Genomic DNA, 21102 nt, shown 5'->3' with positions numbered 1-21102 from the left:
CAAGTTTATTCTAATCTGATATTTCATTCCAGTACCAAGGGAGTGCTGCATTACCAAATATGCCATCTTTTGGATGAGACATTGATGCAAGTCCCATTTTTCTGGTTAGGAGAAAGCAAATAGCCCATTGTATTTTTATAAAGCAGGCATTTTTTCTGGTGTGTTCTCAACCAAAATCCCTCAAAACAGGTTAAATGGTATTTCACTTCATGCATAATATCTTATAGAGCTATATAAGATTATTAAGGAAATAAAAGGTAATCCAAAATATTATGCATTTTCATTGATAAGCTTTACATTTACTGGAAAATCAATCTTTAAAGCTGGTTTCAACCCAGGGAAAACTGTTTTATTGAAGTAGTTTCAGCCTTAAAATAGATCATGTGAACACAAAAGCAGAAGTAGAAAGGTAAGAACATTCAAAACTCCACAATATAGAATATGTAGAAAAGAGTAAGTGTGGTTTACCTGAGAACTTAATAAACTTGTTCCAACATTATCTCATCAGTCCCATGACAACGTTTTTACCAGCCTGTCACATAACAAATCGGAGCTCAAAACCCTTAAAACCAGAGAAAAGCTTACTACCATCTTGCAACAGAGTGGTGGAGAGGAAAATCTCATTGAAATCTCGAAGGCAATTAGGAACGGGCAATAAATGCTGGCCTTGTCAGTGACACTCACATCCCATAAACAAATAAAAAGGTATGATATTATTCAATTGTATTAATTAAAAAAAAAACACATCATGTCAAAGGAATCATATCCTAGAGATATCATGGTTGGAGAGTTAGGCTATTAAAAAGTTTATGATGGACCAGGTCTTTGTCTCTTAATTTGTTTAGTTTTGCACCACTTTGACTATAATAAACCTATGATTTTGCTTAATTTAAGGAAGAGGAAAATTATAGCCTTGATGTAAACGTTTCATTATGATAGCAGTTTAAAAAAAAATGTGAATCTATGAGCGGTTTCAAAATAAACTCTGTGCTAAAGAAAAGGTTTGTTTCAAAATTAAATCTCCCAAACTAGTTGTTACAGAGCATTGTGCCCACTTCGCAGCTGGAGTTGAAGTTGCCTGTGCCATGCCTGCTGGGAGCTGTAGTCACACTACCCCCAAGCACCGGGTTAAATCCGGGATGGTGGCAGTCGCCCTGAACTACAACTCCCAGCCTGCAGCGTGCGCCCTCGGTCTGGGATGATGATGTGAGCGGTCCCGGACATTTTCCTGCGGATTACAGTATACGATCTAAAGGTGGTTTAAAGACAGCGTTTAGGACCATGGCAAGGGCTGCAACTAAACACTGACAGCTCCACCCCACCACCACTGCCACCGGATTAAATCCTGACAGTTTTGTCCGACCATTGCTTTCAGCTTCGTCGTGTAAACTAGGCACGGGCCTTGTCTGTTTACAATTCGCTTGTTTTGTTTCATTTAAAGTCAGAGCTGGGGTGGAAAAAAGAGCCTTAAGGTTTGGACCCCCTTCACCTGCAAAAGATGGCGGATACTAAATCCATTCACGAGAGAAGATTTGAAGCTGCTGTCAGTGTTATTCAGAGTTTACCTAAAAACGGTGAAAGCATTTTCTTCTTTCATATTGTTTATGGAGGGGGAGGGGATTTTTTTTTTAAAACAGCAGCTCTCTGAGAGGGTTGGTCTGACATAAATTTCTCTCAGGATTTTAAGAACCACTTCCTCTTTCGCTCACCTGTTTTATTTCTCCAGTGAGCCCGGATTAACGGTTAAACGATGGTGTAAGTGACTAGTCATGTTATGCTGCATATCATGTCAAGTCATGTGATTTGTATTGCCACATGAGAAATTGATGGGAGGGGGCACTGATTACAGTTTTGAGTGAATTATGGTCAGCGTTAATTACTATAGGTCTGGTGATGTATTCCATTTATACCTCATTTATAATTTGGCCTCTTTTGAAATTATTTTGTTGAGGCATCTTTTTTAATATATACATGCCCTGCTTCATGCCACAAGCAGGAACTGAATTTTAAAGTTGCTCTAAAGCTCTAGGCTTTATTTCTGGAAGGATCAAAATCAAAAGCAGAGAAGTTTTGTTAAACTTGCATGGAACATTGGCAGAACCACACTAAAGAGTACTGTGCTCTGATCTCCAAATTACAAAAATGACATAGAGGCACTGGAGAGGGTGCAAAACTATTTGCAAGGATGATCACCAGAATTGAGAAAGATGAGGAAAGACTGAATAGGTTGGAGCATTTTTCCCTCTTAAAAAAGAGAAGTCTGAGGAGTGACCTTTAAAATTAATAATGGGTTTTGATAGGGTAGGGATCTCGAGGGCAATTAGGGATGGGCAACAAATGCTGGTCTAGCCAATGACGCCCACATCACAAAATGATTGTATGAGATAATGAGATTGTAGTGAGATTACTACTGAATGGAATTGTTGAGGTGAACAGCATAGATCCATTTAATGAGAAGGTAGATCAATACATGATGAGAAAGTAATACGAGGCTATACTAATGTAGTCAGCTGAATTAGGATGAGAGGAGGCTCATCTGGAGCATAAACACAGGCCTAGACCCATTGGGCCAAATGGCCTGTTTCTGAGCAGTAAATTCTATCTAATTGAATAACTTAAAAAAAGTCAGAGATGAGAAAAAATTATTATCCCATTCTTCCATGTCCTACCACCTACATAACAGCAATCAATTGTATCATGAATAGCCCCAGTGTTTTTCCCCTGATTTATTGCCTAGCAGATTATTCAAAACATTTCAGTCTTTGTGTAATGCACCTTGTTTGTTTTACTTTGTGTCAGTCTTGGCTCCGTGGTACTGTTCTTGCTCTGTGTTAGATTGCTCAAGCCTCGTTCTAGAGATTTGATCATCTAATCTAGGCTGATACTTCAGTGTGGCACTGAAGTTGAACAATCAAGGGAGATGCCTTTTGGATGAGAAGTTAAACCAAGCTTGCCTCATCTCTCCGATGAACATAAAAGATTCTATGTTTTCAGAGTTTTCTTGGTACGTTGGTGAATGTTTATTTCTCATTCAACCTCCAATACACATTGTTTGGTAATATATTCCTTTTATTTGTCAGAACTTCTTTTGCACTGATTATCTGCCATATTCCTCAGTATTGTAACAATGACTACATCAGAATAGCTTAACTGTGAAGCATTAATCATGAATGGTACTATACCAATGAAAGTTTATTGATTGTTAAATATGTAATCCAGAAATGTGAAACTCTTTTTAATTGATATTTCAAAAATGTAATTAAAATTCTAGATAAAGATTTTAAATGGCAATTTAGTTTCATTTGGTAATTGAGGCCAGAGCTGTAGGGGGTTGTTATCAAGCAGAATATGGACCCATACTTTAAAACCGAACTAATTGGTGTAGAAATATGATTTGAAATGTTGAGTAATCTAATGGTTGTTACAATTTGCCATCATTTATTTTTCACACTAGAGCAAGGTTAATAACATGGGCTGACAAGTAATAGGTACCACATGGACAAATGCAAAATTTTGAGATTGGGAAAGGATAAGTAATGGTAATTCTCACAATGCAGGAGAGGCATTTGGAAGTACTGGTGGATAGATCACTGAAGACATCAGCAGAATAGCAGTATTAGAAAGAGCAAATAGGACCTGAGGCTGTGTAGCCTGAGAATTTGAGCACCAATCTAAGGAAATGATTATGTATGTACAAAGCATTGATCCAACCTCTTCTGGAGGGGCCTGACTGAGATACAGTATAAATTGTAATTTAGACAGACAAGGATTAATCGAGGACAGTTAGCATGGATTTGTTAAGGTATTGTCATGCCTAACCAGTTTGATTGAATTTTTTGAGGAGGTAGTATGAACAGTAGATATGAAGCTAGCAGGTTTGATGTTGTCCACATGAATTTAGCAAGGCGTTTGACAAGATCCCACATGACAGACTGGTTAGAAAGCTAAAAGCCCTTGGGATCCAAGGCAGAATAACTAGTTGACATTGGTGAGAAGCAAAGGGTGATGGTCACAGGTGTTTTTGTGACTGGAGGGATTCTGCAGGACTTAGTATTAGGTCTCTTGCTTTTCCTGGTGTATATCAATGACTTAGAGTTAAATGTGGTGGTGTGTTACAGTTCACTCAACATGCATGCCTACATATGTGTTGTATTCCGGAGCTATGGATATTGATGGTAGAGGCTCCAACTTTCTCTCTCTCACATGCCTGGCCAGGAATCTCTCCCACTCTTACCACCTGTCATTGGCATATGTTGGAATGATCTGCAGATCAACACTCAACTTGCTTGGCTGCACTATGAATGCACCCTCCTTGGCCATCAAGGCCTGGGGTGGGATTCGAATCTGGAGCCTCAGAGACAGGGACGCTACCCACTGCATCACAAGATCTTGACTTAAAGTAGGGGGCATGATTAATAAGTTTGCAGATTAAATAAAAATTGACCATGTGGTTGTTAGTGAGGAAAAACATTGTAGACTAGAGGAAGATACCAATGGACTGATCAGGAGGGCAGACAAGTGACAAATGGAATTCAATCCAGAGAAGTGTGAGGTAATGCATTTGCAGCGGGCAAACAAGACAAAGGAATACACTATAAATGCTAGGATACTAAAAGTATAGAGGAACAGAGAGACTGTGAACTGCATCTCCACAGATTCCTGAAGGTAGCAAGACAGGTAGGTAAGATAGTTAAGAAGGCATATGGGATACTTTCCTTTTATTAGCCATTGCATAGAATGTAGGAGCTGGGAGCTTATGCTAGAACAATGTTAAACACTAGTTAGACAACAGCTAGAGTACAGTGCATGGTTCTGGTAACAGCATTGCAGGAAAGATGTGATCATACTAGAGACAAAAAAAGACTTGCGTTTATTTGGAGTCTTCATGATCACAGGATGTCCCAAAGCGCTTTACAGCCAAGTACTTTTGAAATGTTGTCATGCAGGAAATGTGGCCAATTTGCATGAAGTAAATTCCCACAAACAGGAGTGTGATAATGACCTGATAATTTGTCTTAGTGATTTGGTTGAGGGTTAAATAGTGACCAGGACGCTTGAGTTAACACGCCTGTCCTTCTAAATAATCCCATGTGATCTTTTGCATCCATCTGCGAGGGCAGCATTGTCTTGGTTTAATGTCTCATCTGAAAGTCGACACTCCGTCAGTTTTGCACTGGAATTTGATTTTAGTGCTCAAACCTTGAAGTTGGACTTGAACCCACAACCTTTATGATATAAATTGAGCCATGGCTGCAAAGGAGATTTAGGAGGATTTTGTCTGGACTAAGGGATTTTAATAATGAGGAAAGAGTGGATAGGCTAAGGTTTTCTTCAGAACAGAGGAGTCTGAGGGGAGAAGTTTTTTTTATTCATTCACAGGATGTGGGCTTCGCTGGCTATGCCAGCATTTATTGCCCATCCCTAATTGCCCTTGAGAAGGTGGTGGTGAGCTGCCTGCTTAAACCAATGCAGCCCATGTGGTGTAGGTACACCCACAGTGCTGTTAGGGAGGTAATTCCAGGATTTTGACCCAGCGACAGTGAAGGAACAGTGATATATTTAGTAGCCAGGTTGGTGTGTGAATTGAAGTGTAGAATATTGAGAGGCTAGATAGAGTGGATAGGATGGACCTGTTTCTCTTAGCAGGGAGGTCAATAAATAGGGGTATAGATTTAAGGTAATTGGTAAAAGGATTAGTGAGGAAGCAAGGAGTATTTTTTTCACTGAGGGTGGTGGGATCTGCCTCAAAGGGTGAATTTAAGAAGTACTTGGATATGCACTTGAAATGCCCTATCCTACAAGGCTATGGATCAAGAGCCGAAAACTGGGATTAGGCTGGATAGCTGTTTTTCAGTTGGCACACATACAATAGACTGAAAGGCCTCCTTTTGTGCTGTAAATTTATATGATTTCTATGAAGTACAGGTGTGGCTCACTATCACGAAAATTATATCCAGGCATGGGAGAGAGTGCAATGAAGTCCAAATGATTTGGAAGAAAGGTGGATGAGTGGTGTTGAGGTATTGATAAACCATGATTAACCGAATGGCAGAACCATCTTGATGGACTACTCCTGTAGCTCAAAATATTGAGTTCAATTTCACAACAACGCCATGGTGGGATTAAAGTTCATAACCTTTGTGTTGCTTGTTTAGTACTGTAACTGGACTATCATTCCTAAATTTAAGAAAGTTGGATATGTATGTAAAGAGGAAAAAAAAGGTGGGATGTAAGATATAATATTTCTCGTGTATTAGTAATATCTAGTGGCTGAATGGACTGCAATGGTATTTTCTGGTCTTGTACATTCCTGTCTTCCTGATGAAGAAAACAGGAAAAAATGTAAATTTAATTGTGAATTAACAAGTTTGATTTAATTGAATGTTTGAATCATTTCTGGTGTAACATGAGTAGTGGCATTTGGTGATTGTTCCTTTGTCCACAAATACTCGTCAGTAGTTATTTTTTGATCTCTTTATGTTAGAACATTTATTATGTACAAGTGACCTTTTTCAATTGTAATAGTTTGACTTATATTCCTCATGCATTTCTTTAACCAATCAAACTCGTTAATTGTGATCTCTCGCCTAAAACTGCGATCAAAGGACTGTTCACATTTCTGCGCTCAGAAGGGCAAAATTTTTTGTCATTTCTATAATTACTTAGTTGCAAATGCCATGGTCTTTTATGACATTGTATATTACATCAAATCCCTTTATTAGGAAGTACTTTTTATCTCAACCATTGAAAGCTAATAGTAATGTCTGCCTTTTGCATCTGTGACCCCAGCTTTACCCTCTGCAGTGCTGAAATGTTTTAAAGGCACACCAAACTCCAGTGTTCCATTTATTTTTACTTCATAGATTTCTGTTGTGTATGTTTTTAATTAAAGCTGGTTGGTGTAGTGAATTGGCGCACTATTTTCCCACTGCAAGGATGCAGATTTGAACCTGCTCCAGAATAATTATAGGCCCAAAGCACAAAACTGTCCTCCAATTAGGCCAAATTAATATTCTCAGTTGGAGAGGCCATACAGTAGCTGGCATTCAGACCAGAGTAGTAAAGGTTTCTTAGCTAATGCTGGAAAAACTCAGCAGGTCTGGCAGCATCAGTGGAGAGAGAAATAGAGTTAATGTTTCGAGTCTGTATAACTCTTCAGAGCGGAAGGGAGAGGTAGAAATGTGATGGATTTTATACAGTGGAAGAGGTGGAGCAAAATACTAGGTCAGGGTTAGGTGGGAGCTCAGGAGAGATTTGACAAAGATGTCATGGACTCAAGATAATGTTAAAAGTGCAAAAGACCAAGGAAGGTGCTAATAGTGGCCTAAAGATCAGATGGCCGAATGTGTTAATAGTAGAATGAGGGTCAGTGCTCTCAGAAAGCAAACATAAGAAAAAGTTACAGGCTGGGCCTGTGGTGGGTGGGGGGTTGGGGGGAAAAAGAAAAAAAAATGAAAAATTGATCAAAATGGAGGACAGAGTTCATGGTCTGAAGTTGTTGAACTCCGTGTTAAGTCCAGAAGGCTTTGAAGTGCCTAATCGGAAGATGAGGTGCTATCCTACGTACTTGAAACATTAACTCTGTTTCTCTCTCCACAGATGCTGTCAGGCCAGCTGAGTTTTATTCAGCATTTTCTGATTTCATTTCAGATTTCCAGCATCCGCAGTATTTTTCTTCTATTATAAAGATTTCTTAGCATTAAACTTGAGGTGCAGTAGGAGGAACCTTGCGCAGTGTCTGGCTCATGCTGTACCTGACCTGAATCTATCTGATATTGCCACACGATATTCAAAATGGACATGTGTTCCACTTCCCCAACACATGCATTCCCTCCTGTGGACGAATGACAATGGTTATGTCCCTCCCAAAGAGCAAATAGTGTATAGTCTTGGCATTGTTGCTTCCTACCAGAAATGATCAGAAGTATTTTGTGAGCAGTTGGATGATAGTGAAGGTTAAAAAATGATGACATTTCCAAAAATGATGATCTTTTGAATACCTATGAAGCATGGTAAGATTTAGATTTTGGAAAACAGATGAGCAAGCAATTAGGAAGGCAGATGGTATGTTGGCCTTCATTGCAAGAGGATTTGAGTTCAGAAGTAGGGATGTCTTAGTGCAGTTGTACAGGGCTTTGGTGAGACCACACTTGGAGTATTGCTTGCAGTTTTGGTCTCCCTACCTAAGAAAGGATATACTTGCCATAGAGGGAGTGCAGCGAAGGTTCACCAGGCTGATACTGGGGATGGCAGGACTGTCGTATGAGGAGAGATTGGTTCAACTGGGCCTGTATTCACTAGAATTTAGGAGAATGAAGGCGATCTGATTGAAACGTATAAAATTCTAACAGGGCTAGACAGACTGGATGCAGGGAGGATGTTTCCCCTGGCTGGGGGATCTAGCACCAGGGGCCACAGTCTCAGGATATGGGGCAAGCCATTTAGGACTGAGGAAACATTTCTTCACTGAGGGTGGGTAACCTGTGGAATTCTCTACCACAGAAGGCTGAGGAGGCTGGGCCAATTAGTATATTCAAGAAAGAAATTGATAAATGTTTGGATATTAAGGGCATCAGGGGGTATGGAGAGAAAGTGGGAATATGGCGTTGAGACAGAGGATCAGCCATGACCATATTGAATGGCGGAGCAGGCTCGAAGGGCCGAATGGCCTACTCCTGCTCCTAGTTTCTAAGATCACTTCAAGAAGGAATATATCATGGAATTTAACAGATTGTGTAAAGATTGACAATTAAATTTGGGGAATCCTGGATCAACAGTAGCATTTAAATTTCTGGATTGTGCTAAGGTGTCTCAAATGGGCAGGCTCTTGGTTCTAAGTGATGTTCGATTCTTGGAGAGGGAGACCCTGTTAGATTAGATGTCTACTGCCTTCAAATAATTCATATGGAAACAGTCATTTCTTTCAGCCCTCATCGGACAAACGGACATTAGTGATAAAACAAAAGGGGACTTGACGATTGCCAGATTTAGAAATGGGCCAGATACTGGATGCATGTGCCCATACAATGCAAAGCTTAAAGACAGGCAGAATGAGGATGAAAGCTTCTTTAGCATATCTGGCTATGATAGCAGGAAACAGAATTGGAACTGCAACAATAAGTGAATGCATCCCAGAAATGTCGAAGGAAGCATTAATAGGTGGTTAAAGTGTGACTCAATATCATTTATGTAATGAACTGCCCGAAGTGGAAAGGCAGGTTCCTCAATGACATGCAATAGAGAATTCTGAGGAAGGTGATGAAGATATTGAATCAAACAAATTATAATAGTCACAAGGGGTTTTAGCCCTGTGATGAATGTGTTAGATGTGTACTGTTATGATCCCAGCTGATGTGACCACTGGGCAAGTCAGATCCCAGTGGTGGAACCCGGCTTGATAGATCCTAACTTTTATTTTTTTGTTTCGATACGCGGAGAGTGGCTATTGAACAGAGTCACAGGAGTCAGCTGATGAACTTCTAACAAAGGAGTAAAACATTTATTAAACAAGAAAAGATGAACACAGTCTGTGTAAACCAATAGGTGACCTGTGGTCAGGCACACCACACTCTGAAACCAAGTGACAGATGCCACCCCAAACAGATGCTATGGATCTCTCATCAACTTCCCCCAGATGCTTGTCACACCATGAGCCAGCCAGTCTCACTGAACTCGGTCTTTCACACGGAGTTTCCAATCTCCACTCTCGAAGAACCCGCTTTGGAATCTTCTCCCAAACACCGCTTTCTCTCGGACGCCTTCTACAAGGGTCCATCTCCATGGTTTCAAACTCTGCTTCCGATGTTCCTCTCCCCTGGATTGCCATGTGCATTCAAGCTTTGCCTTCCATGCACTCTCTCTCAGATACCAACAGAACACAACTGCTTTACATGCCCATAGTAAAGAGTTACAGACTTCTGGCTGCCTCCTTGGATCTTCTGGCTTCTCGCAAGCCTATTTTGCCATAAGCCTGCGCCCTATAGCTTTCTCCCTTTAAGCTTAGAATCTTCCTCTGCTCCCACTTTTAACTTCACTTAACAGGACCTTTTCCAGACTCCTGTTCTTTTCCTTTGACTAGAAGGTCTTCTTGGGACCCCTCCTTTCTGTCTCACTCCTTGGCTTTGGGACCTTTCAGTTCTTTTGGGAAATCTGCTCCCACAGCAGTTCCCTCTGCTGTGTCTAGCTTGCTTGGCTCCTGGTTTAAACTGAACTAAAAAATTGTTCTGTTTTTCTGTGTATGTGGGCTCCTCTGGACCCCTATTGCTAGGCAACAGTACAGTTTTTCTACCTTGTGTTTGTTTTAACTTCCCTTCAAGAGTCATAAAACCTCATTCGAATGCAGGCACCTTTTAAAGTGAAACCAAAACTCAAGTTCCCCCTTTCTTATGTTATGACCAGGATGAGAGGAGTGCACGAATTATCAAGCCCCACTACTCCATAGGCTGAACCATTAACTTAAATGTATAATTTTCCACCGAGATGGCCAATTGTGTACCTATACCTCTAGTACCCAGAGGAAAAGAGACTCTGACCGGGCTTCTTCCAAAAACTCAATGATTAATTCATTTTTAAAACGAATCTTCTTTTAACAAGTTGCAAGTACTGGTTAACACACAATTGTAATCTGGAGGTATAACTATTTATGTCTTCCTAAAGAACTCCCCCAGTATACACACACACACGAACAAAGCACAAATAGAGTCTCTCTGCAAAGATGGGCTTTGGACGATGGGCATTATAAAATAAAGGAAGAAGTCCGCAGGGTCTCAACGCTGTCAACCTGGAGTCTATCGGGTCACTTGTCCCGGTAGATGCCTGGAAATTTCCACCAACTGTCCAGCTTTGCAGGTCCAAATGCAGACTGGTTACACTCAGATGAGGGTTCTCTGGCTACAGGTTGATAGCCACATACAATTTTAGGCAAAGTAGAGAGAGACTTACTTTCTCAGCTTGTTCTCCAACAAGACTGCCTTCAAAAAAACAGGCTCACAACTTAAGCTATTTTTCACCCATGTGATTGCCTTTTTTGTCTCCCAGCTTCATTAATTAAAGTGCTTTACAACTCGATGCAAACAAAACAATTCCTTCTCAAGTACCATATAGGTCAGGTGATTTCTTGGAAGAGACCTGCTTGCTGACAATTCCAAGGTGAACTTATGACCTTTTTAAAAAAACATCCCAGGTTAACATCCAAATGTCCAGATCATACTATGTCGTTCCATTTTGTAAAAGAAAAAAATCAGTCTTGAGAGATATGATTCTAACACTTAACATACTTAAATATAAATTAAACTTAAACTTAAAGCTAAAACTCATTACTAACATCCACAAATACAAATATAACTTTATTAAACTATTTCTAGTTCCTAACAGTACTCATTTAACACTGCAATGCTCGTATGTTTTGACAACATTTTAACCAATTTGTTCCACATACTATCTAGGTTGAATAAGTAGTGAAGATCGACACAAGGTTAAGGAATATAAAAGTGATATTTGCTTTAGGTTTGGCGATGACAACATATTGAGGTCAGTAAATTATTCCATGTAAAATAGCTGGAGTAAGCCATTTTATAGGTATTAGATCTCCAGTGAATTACCTTGGCTGCTGTGTAAACTTTGTATGAAAAAGGCACAAATGAAACCTGACATTGAGCATGATAAAGCAATTATTTTTGGGAAGTCATTGGGTCTGCAGTTTACCCAGTCAGGACATTAACCTGATGTTTATCGTCAGTGTTATCTTATTGAAACTTTTTTTTAAAACCAAAACACGTAAATGCAAGTTTGGCTCATACTAAAAAACATACGAACATATGGGTCCTTTGAGCCTGCTCTGCCATTCAATAAGGTCATGGCTGATCTGATATTATCCTCAACCCCACATTCTTGCCTACCCCCAATAACCTTTCACCCCCTCGTTAACCAAGAATCTGTCTAGCTCTGACTTAAAAAATATTCAAAGACTCTGCTTCCACCGCCTTTTAAGGAAGAGAGTTCCAAAGAGACTCAACTTCGAGAGAAAAAATATTTCCTCCTTTGAGGAGGAAATGAGCGACCCCTTATTTTTAAATGGTGACCACTAGTTCTAGATTCTCCCACAAGAGGAAACGTCCTCTCCACATCCAACCTGTCAAGACTACTCAGGATCTTAGAGGTTTCGATCAAGTTGCCTCTTACTCTTCTAAACTCAAATGGACACAAGCCTAACCTGTCCAACCTTTCTTCATACGACAACCCGCCCCTTCCTGATATTAGTCTAGTAAACCTTCTCTGAACTGCTTCTAATGCATTTACGTCTTTCCTTAAATAAGGAGACCAGTACTCTACACAGTAGTCGAGGTTGTGGTCTCACCAGTGCCCTGTACAACTGAAGCACAACTCCCCTACTTTTGTAATCAATTCCCCTCACAATAAACGATAACATTTTATTAGCTTTCCTAATTATCTGCTGTACCTGCATGATAGTCTTTTGTGATTCATGCACTAGGACACCCAGATCCTTCTTAATCTCAGAGCTGTACAATCTCTCACCATTTAGATAATGAGTTTCTTTTCAATTCTTGCTGCCAAATGGACAATTTCACATTTTCCCACATTATACTCCATTTACCAGATGTTTGCCCACTCATTTAACCTATCTATGTCCCTTTGTAACCTCCTTATGTCCTCTTCACAATTTACTTTCCTACCTGTCTTTGTGTCGTCAGCAAATTTAACAACCATACCTTCAGTCTCTTCATCCAAATCATCTATATAAATTCTAAAAAGTTGAGACCCCAGCACTGATGCTTGTGGCAAACCACTCGTCACATCCTGCCAACCAGACCCATTTATGCAACCTCTCTGCTTCCTGTTAGCCAGCAGTCTTCTATCCATGCCAATATGTTGCCCCCTACACCATAAGCTTTTATTTTCCTCAATAACCTTTGATGTGGCACCTCATCAAATCCCTTCTGGAAATCTAAGTACAATGCATCCACCAGTTTCCCTTTATCCACAGCACATGTGACTCCTCCAAAGAACTCCAATAAATTGGTTAAACATGATTTCCCTTTCACAAAAGCATGTTGACTCTGCCTCATTGCCTTTGATTTTTTTTCTAAGTGCCCCACTATAACATCTTTAATAATAGCTTCTAACATTTTCCCGATGACAGATGTTAGGCTAACTGGCCAGTAGTTTCCTGCTTTCTGTCTCCCTTTTTGAATAAAGGAGTTACATTTGCTATTTTCCAACCTAATGGAACAATCCCCAAATCTAGGGAATTTTGGAAAATCGAAACCAATGCTTCAACTATTTCACCAGCCACTTCTTTCAAGATCTTAGGGTGAAGTCCATCTGGACTTGGGGATTTGTCAGCCCACAGCCCTAACAATTTGCTCAATACTGCTTCCTTGGTGACTAATTTTCCCGAGTTCCTCCCCACCGCCCCTTCCAGTTGTTGTTTTACAGCTATTTCTGGGATGTCATTTGTGCCCTCTATAGTGAAGACCAATGCAAAATACCTGTTTAATACGAACATACGAAATAGGAGCAGAAGTAGGCCATTCGGCCCTCCTGAGCCTGCTCCACCATTTATTACGATCATGGCTGATCTGTTTGTATCTCGAGTTCCACATTCCCACCTACCCCCCGTAACCTTAAATTCTCGTTAGGCAAGAGAATCAATCTACATCTGCCTTAAAAATATTCAATGACCTGCCTCCATCGCCTTCAGAGAGGCAGAGAGTTCCAAAGTCACACAATCCCCTTGAGAGAAAAAATTTCTTCTCATCTCTGTCCTAAAAGGGTGACCCCTAATTTTAAAACACTGCCTGCCCCCCTAGTTCTGGACTGACCCACAAGAGGAAACATCCTTTCCACGTGCACCTTGTCGAGACCGTTCAGGATCTTATATATTTCAATCAAGTCACCCCTCACTCTTCTAAACACCAGTGGAAATAAGCCCAGTCTGTATAACCTTTCCTCATAAGGCAACTCACTCTTCCAGGTATCAATCTAGTAATCCTCCTCTGAACTGCCTCCAGCACATTTACATCCTTCCTTAAATAAGGAGACCAAAACTGCTGAGATGTGGTCTCGCCAATGCCCTGTATAACTGAAGTAATATAACTAATCCACCTGCCATCTTCCCACTTTCCATTATCAATTCCACAGACACTTTCTATAGGACCAATGCTCACTTTGTTAACTGTTTTCTTCTTTAAATATCTATAGAAACTTTTACTATTCGTCATTGTGTTACGAGCGAGCTTTCTCCTGTACTCTAATTTTTCCCTCCTTATTAATCGTTTTGTAATTCTTTGCTGTTCTTTGTATTCTTTCCAATCTTCTGACCTGCCACCCATCTTTGCACAATTAGATAAAAACAAAAAACTACTGCGGATGCTGGAAATCCAAAACAAAAACAGAATTACCTGGAAAAACTCAGCAGGTCTGGCAGCATCGGTGGAGAAGAAAAGAGTCGACCTTTCGGGTCCACACGACCCTTCAACAGAACTGAAGTATAGTTAGGAGAGGGGTGAAATATAAGCTGGTTTAAGGTGGGGGGGCGGGGGGAGAGAAGTTGAGGGTGGGGTGGTTGTAGGGACAAGCAAGCAGTGATAGGAGCAGATAATCAAAAGATGTCACAGACAAAAGGATTAAAGAGGTGTTGAAGGTAGTGATATTATCTAAGAAAAGTGCTAATTAAGAATGGATGGCAGGACACTCAAGGTACAGCTCTAGTGGGGGTAGGGTGGAAAGATTGACAAGGTATTAGTTGTAGATTTAAAAATAATGGAAATAGGTGGGAAAAGAAAAATCTATATAAATTATTGAAAACAAAAAAAAAGGGAGGGGAAGGAAATGGAGTGGGGATGGGGGGAGGGGGAGTTTAAGATCTAAAGTTGTTGAATTCAGTATTCAGCCCGGAAGGCTGTAAAGTGCCTAGTCGGAAGATGAGGTGCTGTTCCTCCGGTTTGCGTTGGGCTTCACTGGAACAATGCAGCAAGCCAAGGACAGACATGTGGGCAAGAGGGCAGGGTGGAGTGTTAAAATGGCAAGCGACAGGGAGGTTTGGGTCTTTCATGCGGACAGACCGCAGGTGTTCTGCAAAGCGGTCGCCCAGTTTGCGTTTGGTCTCTCCAATGTAGAGGAGACCGCATTGGGAGCAACGAATGCAGTAGACTAAGTTAGGGGAAATGCAAGTGAAATGCTGCTTCACTTGAAAGGAGTGTTTGGGCCCTTGGACGGTGAGAGAGAGGAAGTGAAGGGGCAGGTGTTGCATCTTCTGCGTGGGCATGGGGAGGTGCCATAGGTGGGGGTTGAGGAGTAGGGGGTGATGGAGGAGTGGACCAGAGTGTCCCGGAGGGAACGATCCTTACGGAATGTCGCCGGGGGGGTGAAGGGAAGTTGTGTTTGGTGGTGGCATCATGCTGGAATTGGCGGAAATGGCGGAGGATGATCCTTTGAATGCGGAGGCTGGTGGGGTGATAAGTGAGGACAAGGGGGACCCTATCATGTTTCTGGGAGGGAGGAGAAGGCGTGAGGGTGGATGCGCGGGAGATGGGCCGGACACGGTTGAGGGCCCTGTCAACGACCGTGGGTGGAAAACCCCGGTTAAGGAAGAAGGAGGACATGTCAGAGGAACTGTTTTTGAAGGTAGCGTCATCAGAACAGATGTGACGGAGGCGAAGGAACTGAGAGAATGGGATGGAGTCCTTACAGGAAGCGGGGTGTGAGGAGCTGTAGTCGAGGTAGCTGTGGGAGTCGGTAGGCTTGTAATGGATATTGGTGGACAGTCTATCATCAGAAATTGAGACAGAGAGGTCAAGGAAGGGAAGAGAAGTGTCAGAGACGGACCATGTGAAAATGATGAAGGGGTGGAGATTGGAAGCAAAATTAATAAATTTTTCCAGGTCCTGACTTTTTTTTTGTTTTCAATAATTTAAATAGATTTTTCTTTTCCCACCTATTTCCATTATTTTTAAATCTACAACTAATACCTTGTCAATCTTTCCACCCCACCCCCACTAGAGCTGTACCTTGAGTGTCCTGCCATCCATTCTTAATTAGCACTTTTCTTAGATAATATCACTACCTTCAACACCTCTTTAATCCTTTTGTCTGTGACATCTTTTGATTATCTGCTCCTATCACTGCTTGCTTGTCCCTACAACCACCCCACCCTCAACTTCTCTCCCCCCCGCCCCCCCACCTTAAACCAGCTTATATTTCACCCCTCTCCTAACTATACTTCAGTTCTGTTGAAGGGTCGTGTGGACCCGAAAGGTCGACTCTTTTCTTCTCCACCGATGCTGCCAGACCTGCTGAGTTTTTCCAGGTAATTCTGTTTTTGTTTTGCACAATTAGATGCTTTTTCTTTAAGTTTGACACTGTCTTTAACTTTTTTAGTTAACCATGGATGGTGGGCCCTCCCCTTGGAATTTTTCTTTCTCTTTGGAATGCATCTATTCTGTGTATTCTGAAATATCCCTTTAAATGTTTGCCACTACATCTCTGAGGACTTATCCCTTAATCCGATTTGCCAGTTTACTTTAGCCAGCTCTGCTTTCACGGCCTCATAATTGCCCTTATTTAAGTTTAAAATACTAGTCTTGGACATACTTATCTCTCTCAAAATGAATGTAAAATTCATATTATTATGATTGCTGCTACCTAGGTGTGCCTTCACTATGAGGTTATCAATTAATCCTACCTCATTATACAATACCAGGTCTAGTATAGCCTGCTCTCTGGTTGGCTCTAGAACATACTGTTTGCCACTACATCTCTGAGGACCTATCCCTTAATCCGATAGTAAACTATCCTGAAAACATTCTATGAACTCCTCATCTACACTATCTTTGCCCACCTGATTTTTCCAATTTATATGTGATTAAAATCCCCTATGATTATTGCCGTAACTTTCTGACAAGCTCCCATTATCTTTTCTTTTATACTCTGTCATACCGTGTAGTTACAATTAGGGGGTCTGAACACCACTCCCACAAGTCAAGTGATTTTCTTGCCTTTATTATTTCTCAACTCCAACTCAAACTACTTCTACGTCCTGGTTTCCTGAACTTAGATCATCCCTCTCTGATGTGCTAATACCATCATTAATTAACAGAGCCACCCCTCCACGTTTTCCTAACTTCCTGTTCTTCCTAAATGTCATGTACCTTTCAATATTCAGATCCAAATCTGTCAACCTGTAGTCATGTCTCTGTAATGGCTATCAGATCATTTTATTTCAATTTGTGGTATCAGTTCATCTGTTTTGTTTGGAATACTACATGAGTTTAGATACAGAGCCTTTAGTTTTGTACTTTTATTATTTTTGTAGCATCTAACCTTATCTGCTGATTTGCTCTTAGATTTGTACTCTCTGTCCCTTCCTGACACAGTCTGTTTATCATTTCCAATATTAATACCTTTTCTCTCTTGCCTTGTCTCTACTCATTGGTTTACCACATCTTCCCAAATTTGATCCCTTGCCCCTACTATTCAGTTGAAAACCCTCTCTACTTCCCTGGTTATGCAGTTCGCAAGGACACCAGCCCTAGCACGGCTCAGGTGTAGATTGTCCCAATGGTACAGATTGCACTTTTCCCAATACGGTGCCAGTGCCCCATGATCTGGAACCCACTTTTCTTGCACCAGTCTTTGAGCCATGCATTCATTTCTCTAATCTTACTTGTCCTATGCCAATTTGCACGTGGCTCATTTAGTAATCTAGAAATTATTAACTTTGAGGCTCTGCTTCTTAATTTAGTGCCAAGCTCCTCATACTAATTATGCAGAACCTTGTTCCTCATCCTGCCTATGTTGTTGGTACCTACCTGGACCATGACCACTGGATCCTTCCCCTCCCAATGCAAATTCATCTTCAGCCCTGAGAAAATGTTCCAAAACCTAGCACCAGATAAGCAACATAGCTACCTGGACTCTTGTTCCTTGCTGCAGGGAACAGTGTCAATCCCCTTGCTATACTGTCCCATACTACCATTACATGGCTTTGTGCTCCTCCCATCTGAATGGCTTCCCTTGCCACAGTGCCATGGCCATCCATCCTGCAGCCTCCACTCTCATCCAAACAAGCTGAGAGAACCTCAAACCTGTTGGACAATTGCAGAGGCTGACACTCCTGAACTCCTGCCATTTGGGTCCCCTTACCTGCTTCAATTATAGTCACATCCTCTTGTCCCTGACCACCTTCCAAATCAGAAGACCCTATCCTAATGTCTGTGACCACCTCCTGGTACAGAGCATCCAGGTAACTTTCCCCTTCCTTGATGTGTCTCAGTGTCCACACTTTAGCCTCAATGACTCTGAGCTGAAGCTCCTCATGCTGCAGACGTGCTTGCCCTGGATAACACTGGTATCCAGGAGCTCCCACATGCTGCAGCCAAGACACATCACCTGTCCTGCCATACTTATGTGCTTTAGTTAATTATTTATTTTGTTCAATTATTTATTTTCTTGTATATATTTAATCTTATCATAAATTCCTATAGTATTTTGAACCTCAGGAATAGAATAGACCTTGACCACTTTCCAAATAGCTATCGTCTTCCCCTGTAGCGGAACAAGAACCAATTCCTACAGGGTGATCAAGTTAGAAAAAGCAAAGGAGCACCTTCCTCCCTCCTCACTGAACTCCCAGCTCACCAAACTCTCTCAATCCGTTGGGGCTGCACGCTCAGTGCTGGTCACACTGAAAATGTCTGAATTCATATGTCCTAAACAAAGAGACTAGCTGAGCCCAGGTAGAGCAAGACCAGTTGAACCTAGTTTCCTTAATTAACTATTTTGGCTGCTGCAAGTGAATAGTTTCTATATCCTGTTTAGGCCCCTGGATGAGACTTAGAATTTAAACAGTACTTGCAGTTAAATGTTAAATACAAACAATATTAGATTTTTACAAAGATATTTAAGTTTCCCTCAGCTCAGTAACCACACTCATCCCATTGAGGTTGCACACTCAGAAAAACTGTAAAAGCAAGCCAGATTCTAAAGGCACTTGACAGAGTGGGGGAGACTAGAACTAGGGGGACACATTTTAAAGTAAGGGATCTCACATTTAAAACTGAGATGAGCACGAATTTTTCCTCTGAGGTTCATTGCGTTTGGAATTCTCTTCCCCAGCCAGCAGTGGTGACTGGGTCATTGAATATACTCAAGGCTGAGTTGAGTAGATTTTTGATCAACAAGAGAGCCAAGGGTTATGGGGGACAGGCAGGAAAGTGGAGTTGAGGCCACAATCGAATCAGCCATGATTTTATTGAATGGTGGAGCAGGCTCAAGGGGCCCAATGGCCTACTCCTCCTCAAAATTAACCAGAATCAGAGAGACAAAAAGCAAATTGTCTTAAAGTTGCACAGAAAATTTAGTTACCCTACTTGTCAAGGGTTAAAATCCTATTAAAAGATACAGATGTAATGGATGAAGAATACGCAAGGCTAATAGAAGAGATTAGCGAGAAGTGTTGAAATCTGTAAAAAGCATTGGAAAATGCCGCCACATCCAATTTGTAATCTTCCATTGACACGTGATGTTAATGAGGTAGTTGCCATGGGTCTAAAAGTATGGGTCAAAGACAGAAATATTTTAATTCTACTTTTTGTAGATCTGACAACCAGATTTTATATTTCTACAATGATACTTGGTAAGGACAAAATAGTGGAGTAAGAAAACACAGTGCAAGTACTGATAGAGAGTCTGGAAGTAATTCTTGCATCAGAAAACAATCGCATACTGGCTAAAGACAGTACAAAGGGCGATCTCTCAGTCCTGAAAGACAAAACAGTTCAAGTACAGGCCACAGCTTGAATAGATTAGATAAAGAAATATAGGTCACAGAACAGAACTAGAAGCAGAAGTCCTCATGATCGTGAAGTTTTGGTGGCTGTCAAAAAATCAATCAGGGTCAAGCTGCCTGGTTTCAATTTCAAACAATGCTTGGCAGTTAACTGTCAGTCACCATCACTGGTGCATTCTCCTTGGCAATGCCACTTGCCAGCACATCAGCACTCTCTTCACATACAGTATAAATTGTTGTTTTCCCCTTGTATTGATATTCTTGCGAAGTGTCCTGATGGGTGCAAGAGCTTAGACATGTCTTTTTTTTTGGCAATAAGAATAAACCAATAAGAGAGGTAGAAGAAAGAGAATTAGGTAGTTTGAGAGTTTGGAGTTTATTTTGAAGTATCAGATAAGGGGAAACCAGCTTTGTCATGTAGGTGGATGTACACTGGAAAAAGTCCTTGCAGATGGGACTTTTCAGACTCAAGTGAGGCTAGTTGCTGGGTGCTTTGAAAAGTGACTGGGTGATGCAAATGTTAGTGGACTGTCCCACAGTTGGAAAAGTAATCTTGAAACTCTTTTTAGCTCTTTTGGCCACATATTAATGGGATGTGTAGATCAATAGGCATAAAAGATGCATTTCTGCACAGCGATACATTGCAGAGAGAACTGTTTCTGAAACCAGCCAGAAAGGCAGCAGATGCGGAAAACTAAGAAAATAAACAGATGTGAATGATGCTTCCAGGGTATTTTTTTTAGCTTTGGTGTGATCTATTTTTCTGAAAATAAGTTATGTTCAACTAAAAGCCAATCCTGCTATGTTTTAGTTGGTTTTGTAAATGGAAACTTTCAGACATCTTCATTACGTGTTGATTTTTTTTATGGGGTGTAATTTGACAAATGTGTTATGAATAAGCTTAAGAGTAGAATTTAAAATGGGGAATCTGGCATCTGCAGCTTCTAAATATATTTGTTCAGATATTAAGTGGAGTAGATCTGGAATAGATTAAAATTAATGGGCGTACTAAAGGTCGAATACTCATTGATTGTTATGTAGATAATGTCCACTCTACAAAAAGTGAGTGTGCAAAAGGTTATGGATGGACTTTGTGATTTGAAATAAATGCTTGAGAGAAAATAAATCTCTAAAATTAAATGGGCAGATGGAAGTTATTAACTGATTCTTTTAGAAAAAGAACTTTGTATATGAAGAAATTGCTAGAGGTCCTAGAGAAGGAGCATTTCGCAATGTAAAGCTTTGTATAGAAGATAGAGGTTTTGATGTATTTTGAAATTTTGGTTGTGCATAAC

At 40.8% G+C, this 21102-nt stretch overlaps 1 protein-coding gene across 6 annotated transcripts in view; it reads left to right on the top strand.

Annotated features, from left to right (window-relative positions):
- Positions 1-1186: 1186 nt before the first annotated feature.
- Positions 1187-21102, top strand: part of acbd5a (acyl-CoA binding domain containing 5a) — a 120710-nt gene continuing 100794 nt past the window's right edge. For 5 of the 6 annotated variants that reach the window (XM_078537951.1, XM_078537938.1, XM_078537924.1 and 2 more), the window contains exon 1: positions 1187-1574. Coding sequence is in view for 2 of the 6 variants with exons in the window: in XM_078537924.1 (XP_078394050.1) it covers positions 1499-1574 (76 nt within the window). In the remaining 4 variants the exon portion in view is untranslated. Of the gene's footprint in view, positions 1575-2885; positions 3005-21102 lie in introns of those variants that run through there. The other variant, XM_078537934.1, reaches the window with a different exon arrangement.

The sequence above is a fragment of the Cetorhinus maximus genome, chromosome 3 (genome assembly GCF_964194155.1).
Source record: "Cetorhinus maximus chromosome 3, sCetMax3.hap1.1, whole genome shotgun sequence".
In the NCBI taxonomy this organism is placed as follows: Eukaryota; Metazoa; Chordata; class Chondrichthyes; order Lamniformes; family Cetorhinidae; genus Cetorhinus; species Cetorhinus maximus.
The sequence above is the reverse complement of the archived record's forward strand: the minus strand, read 5'-3'. Positions and strand labels throughout refer to the sequence as shown.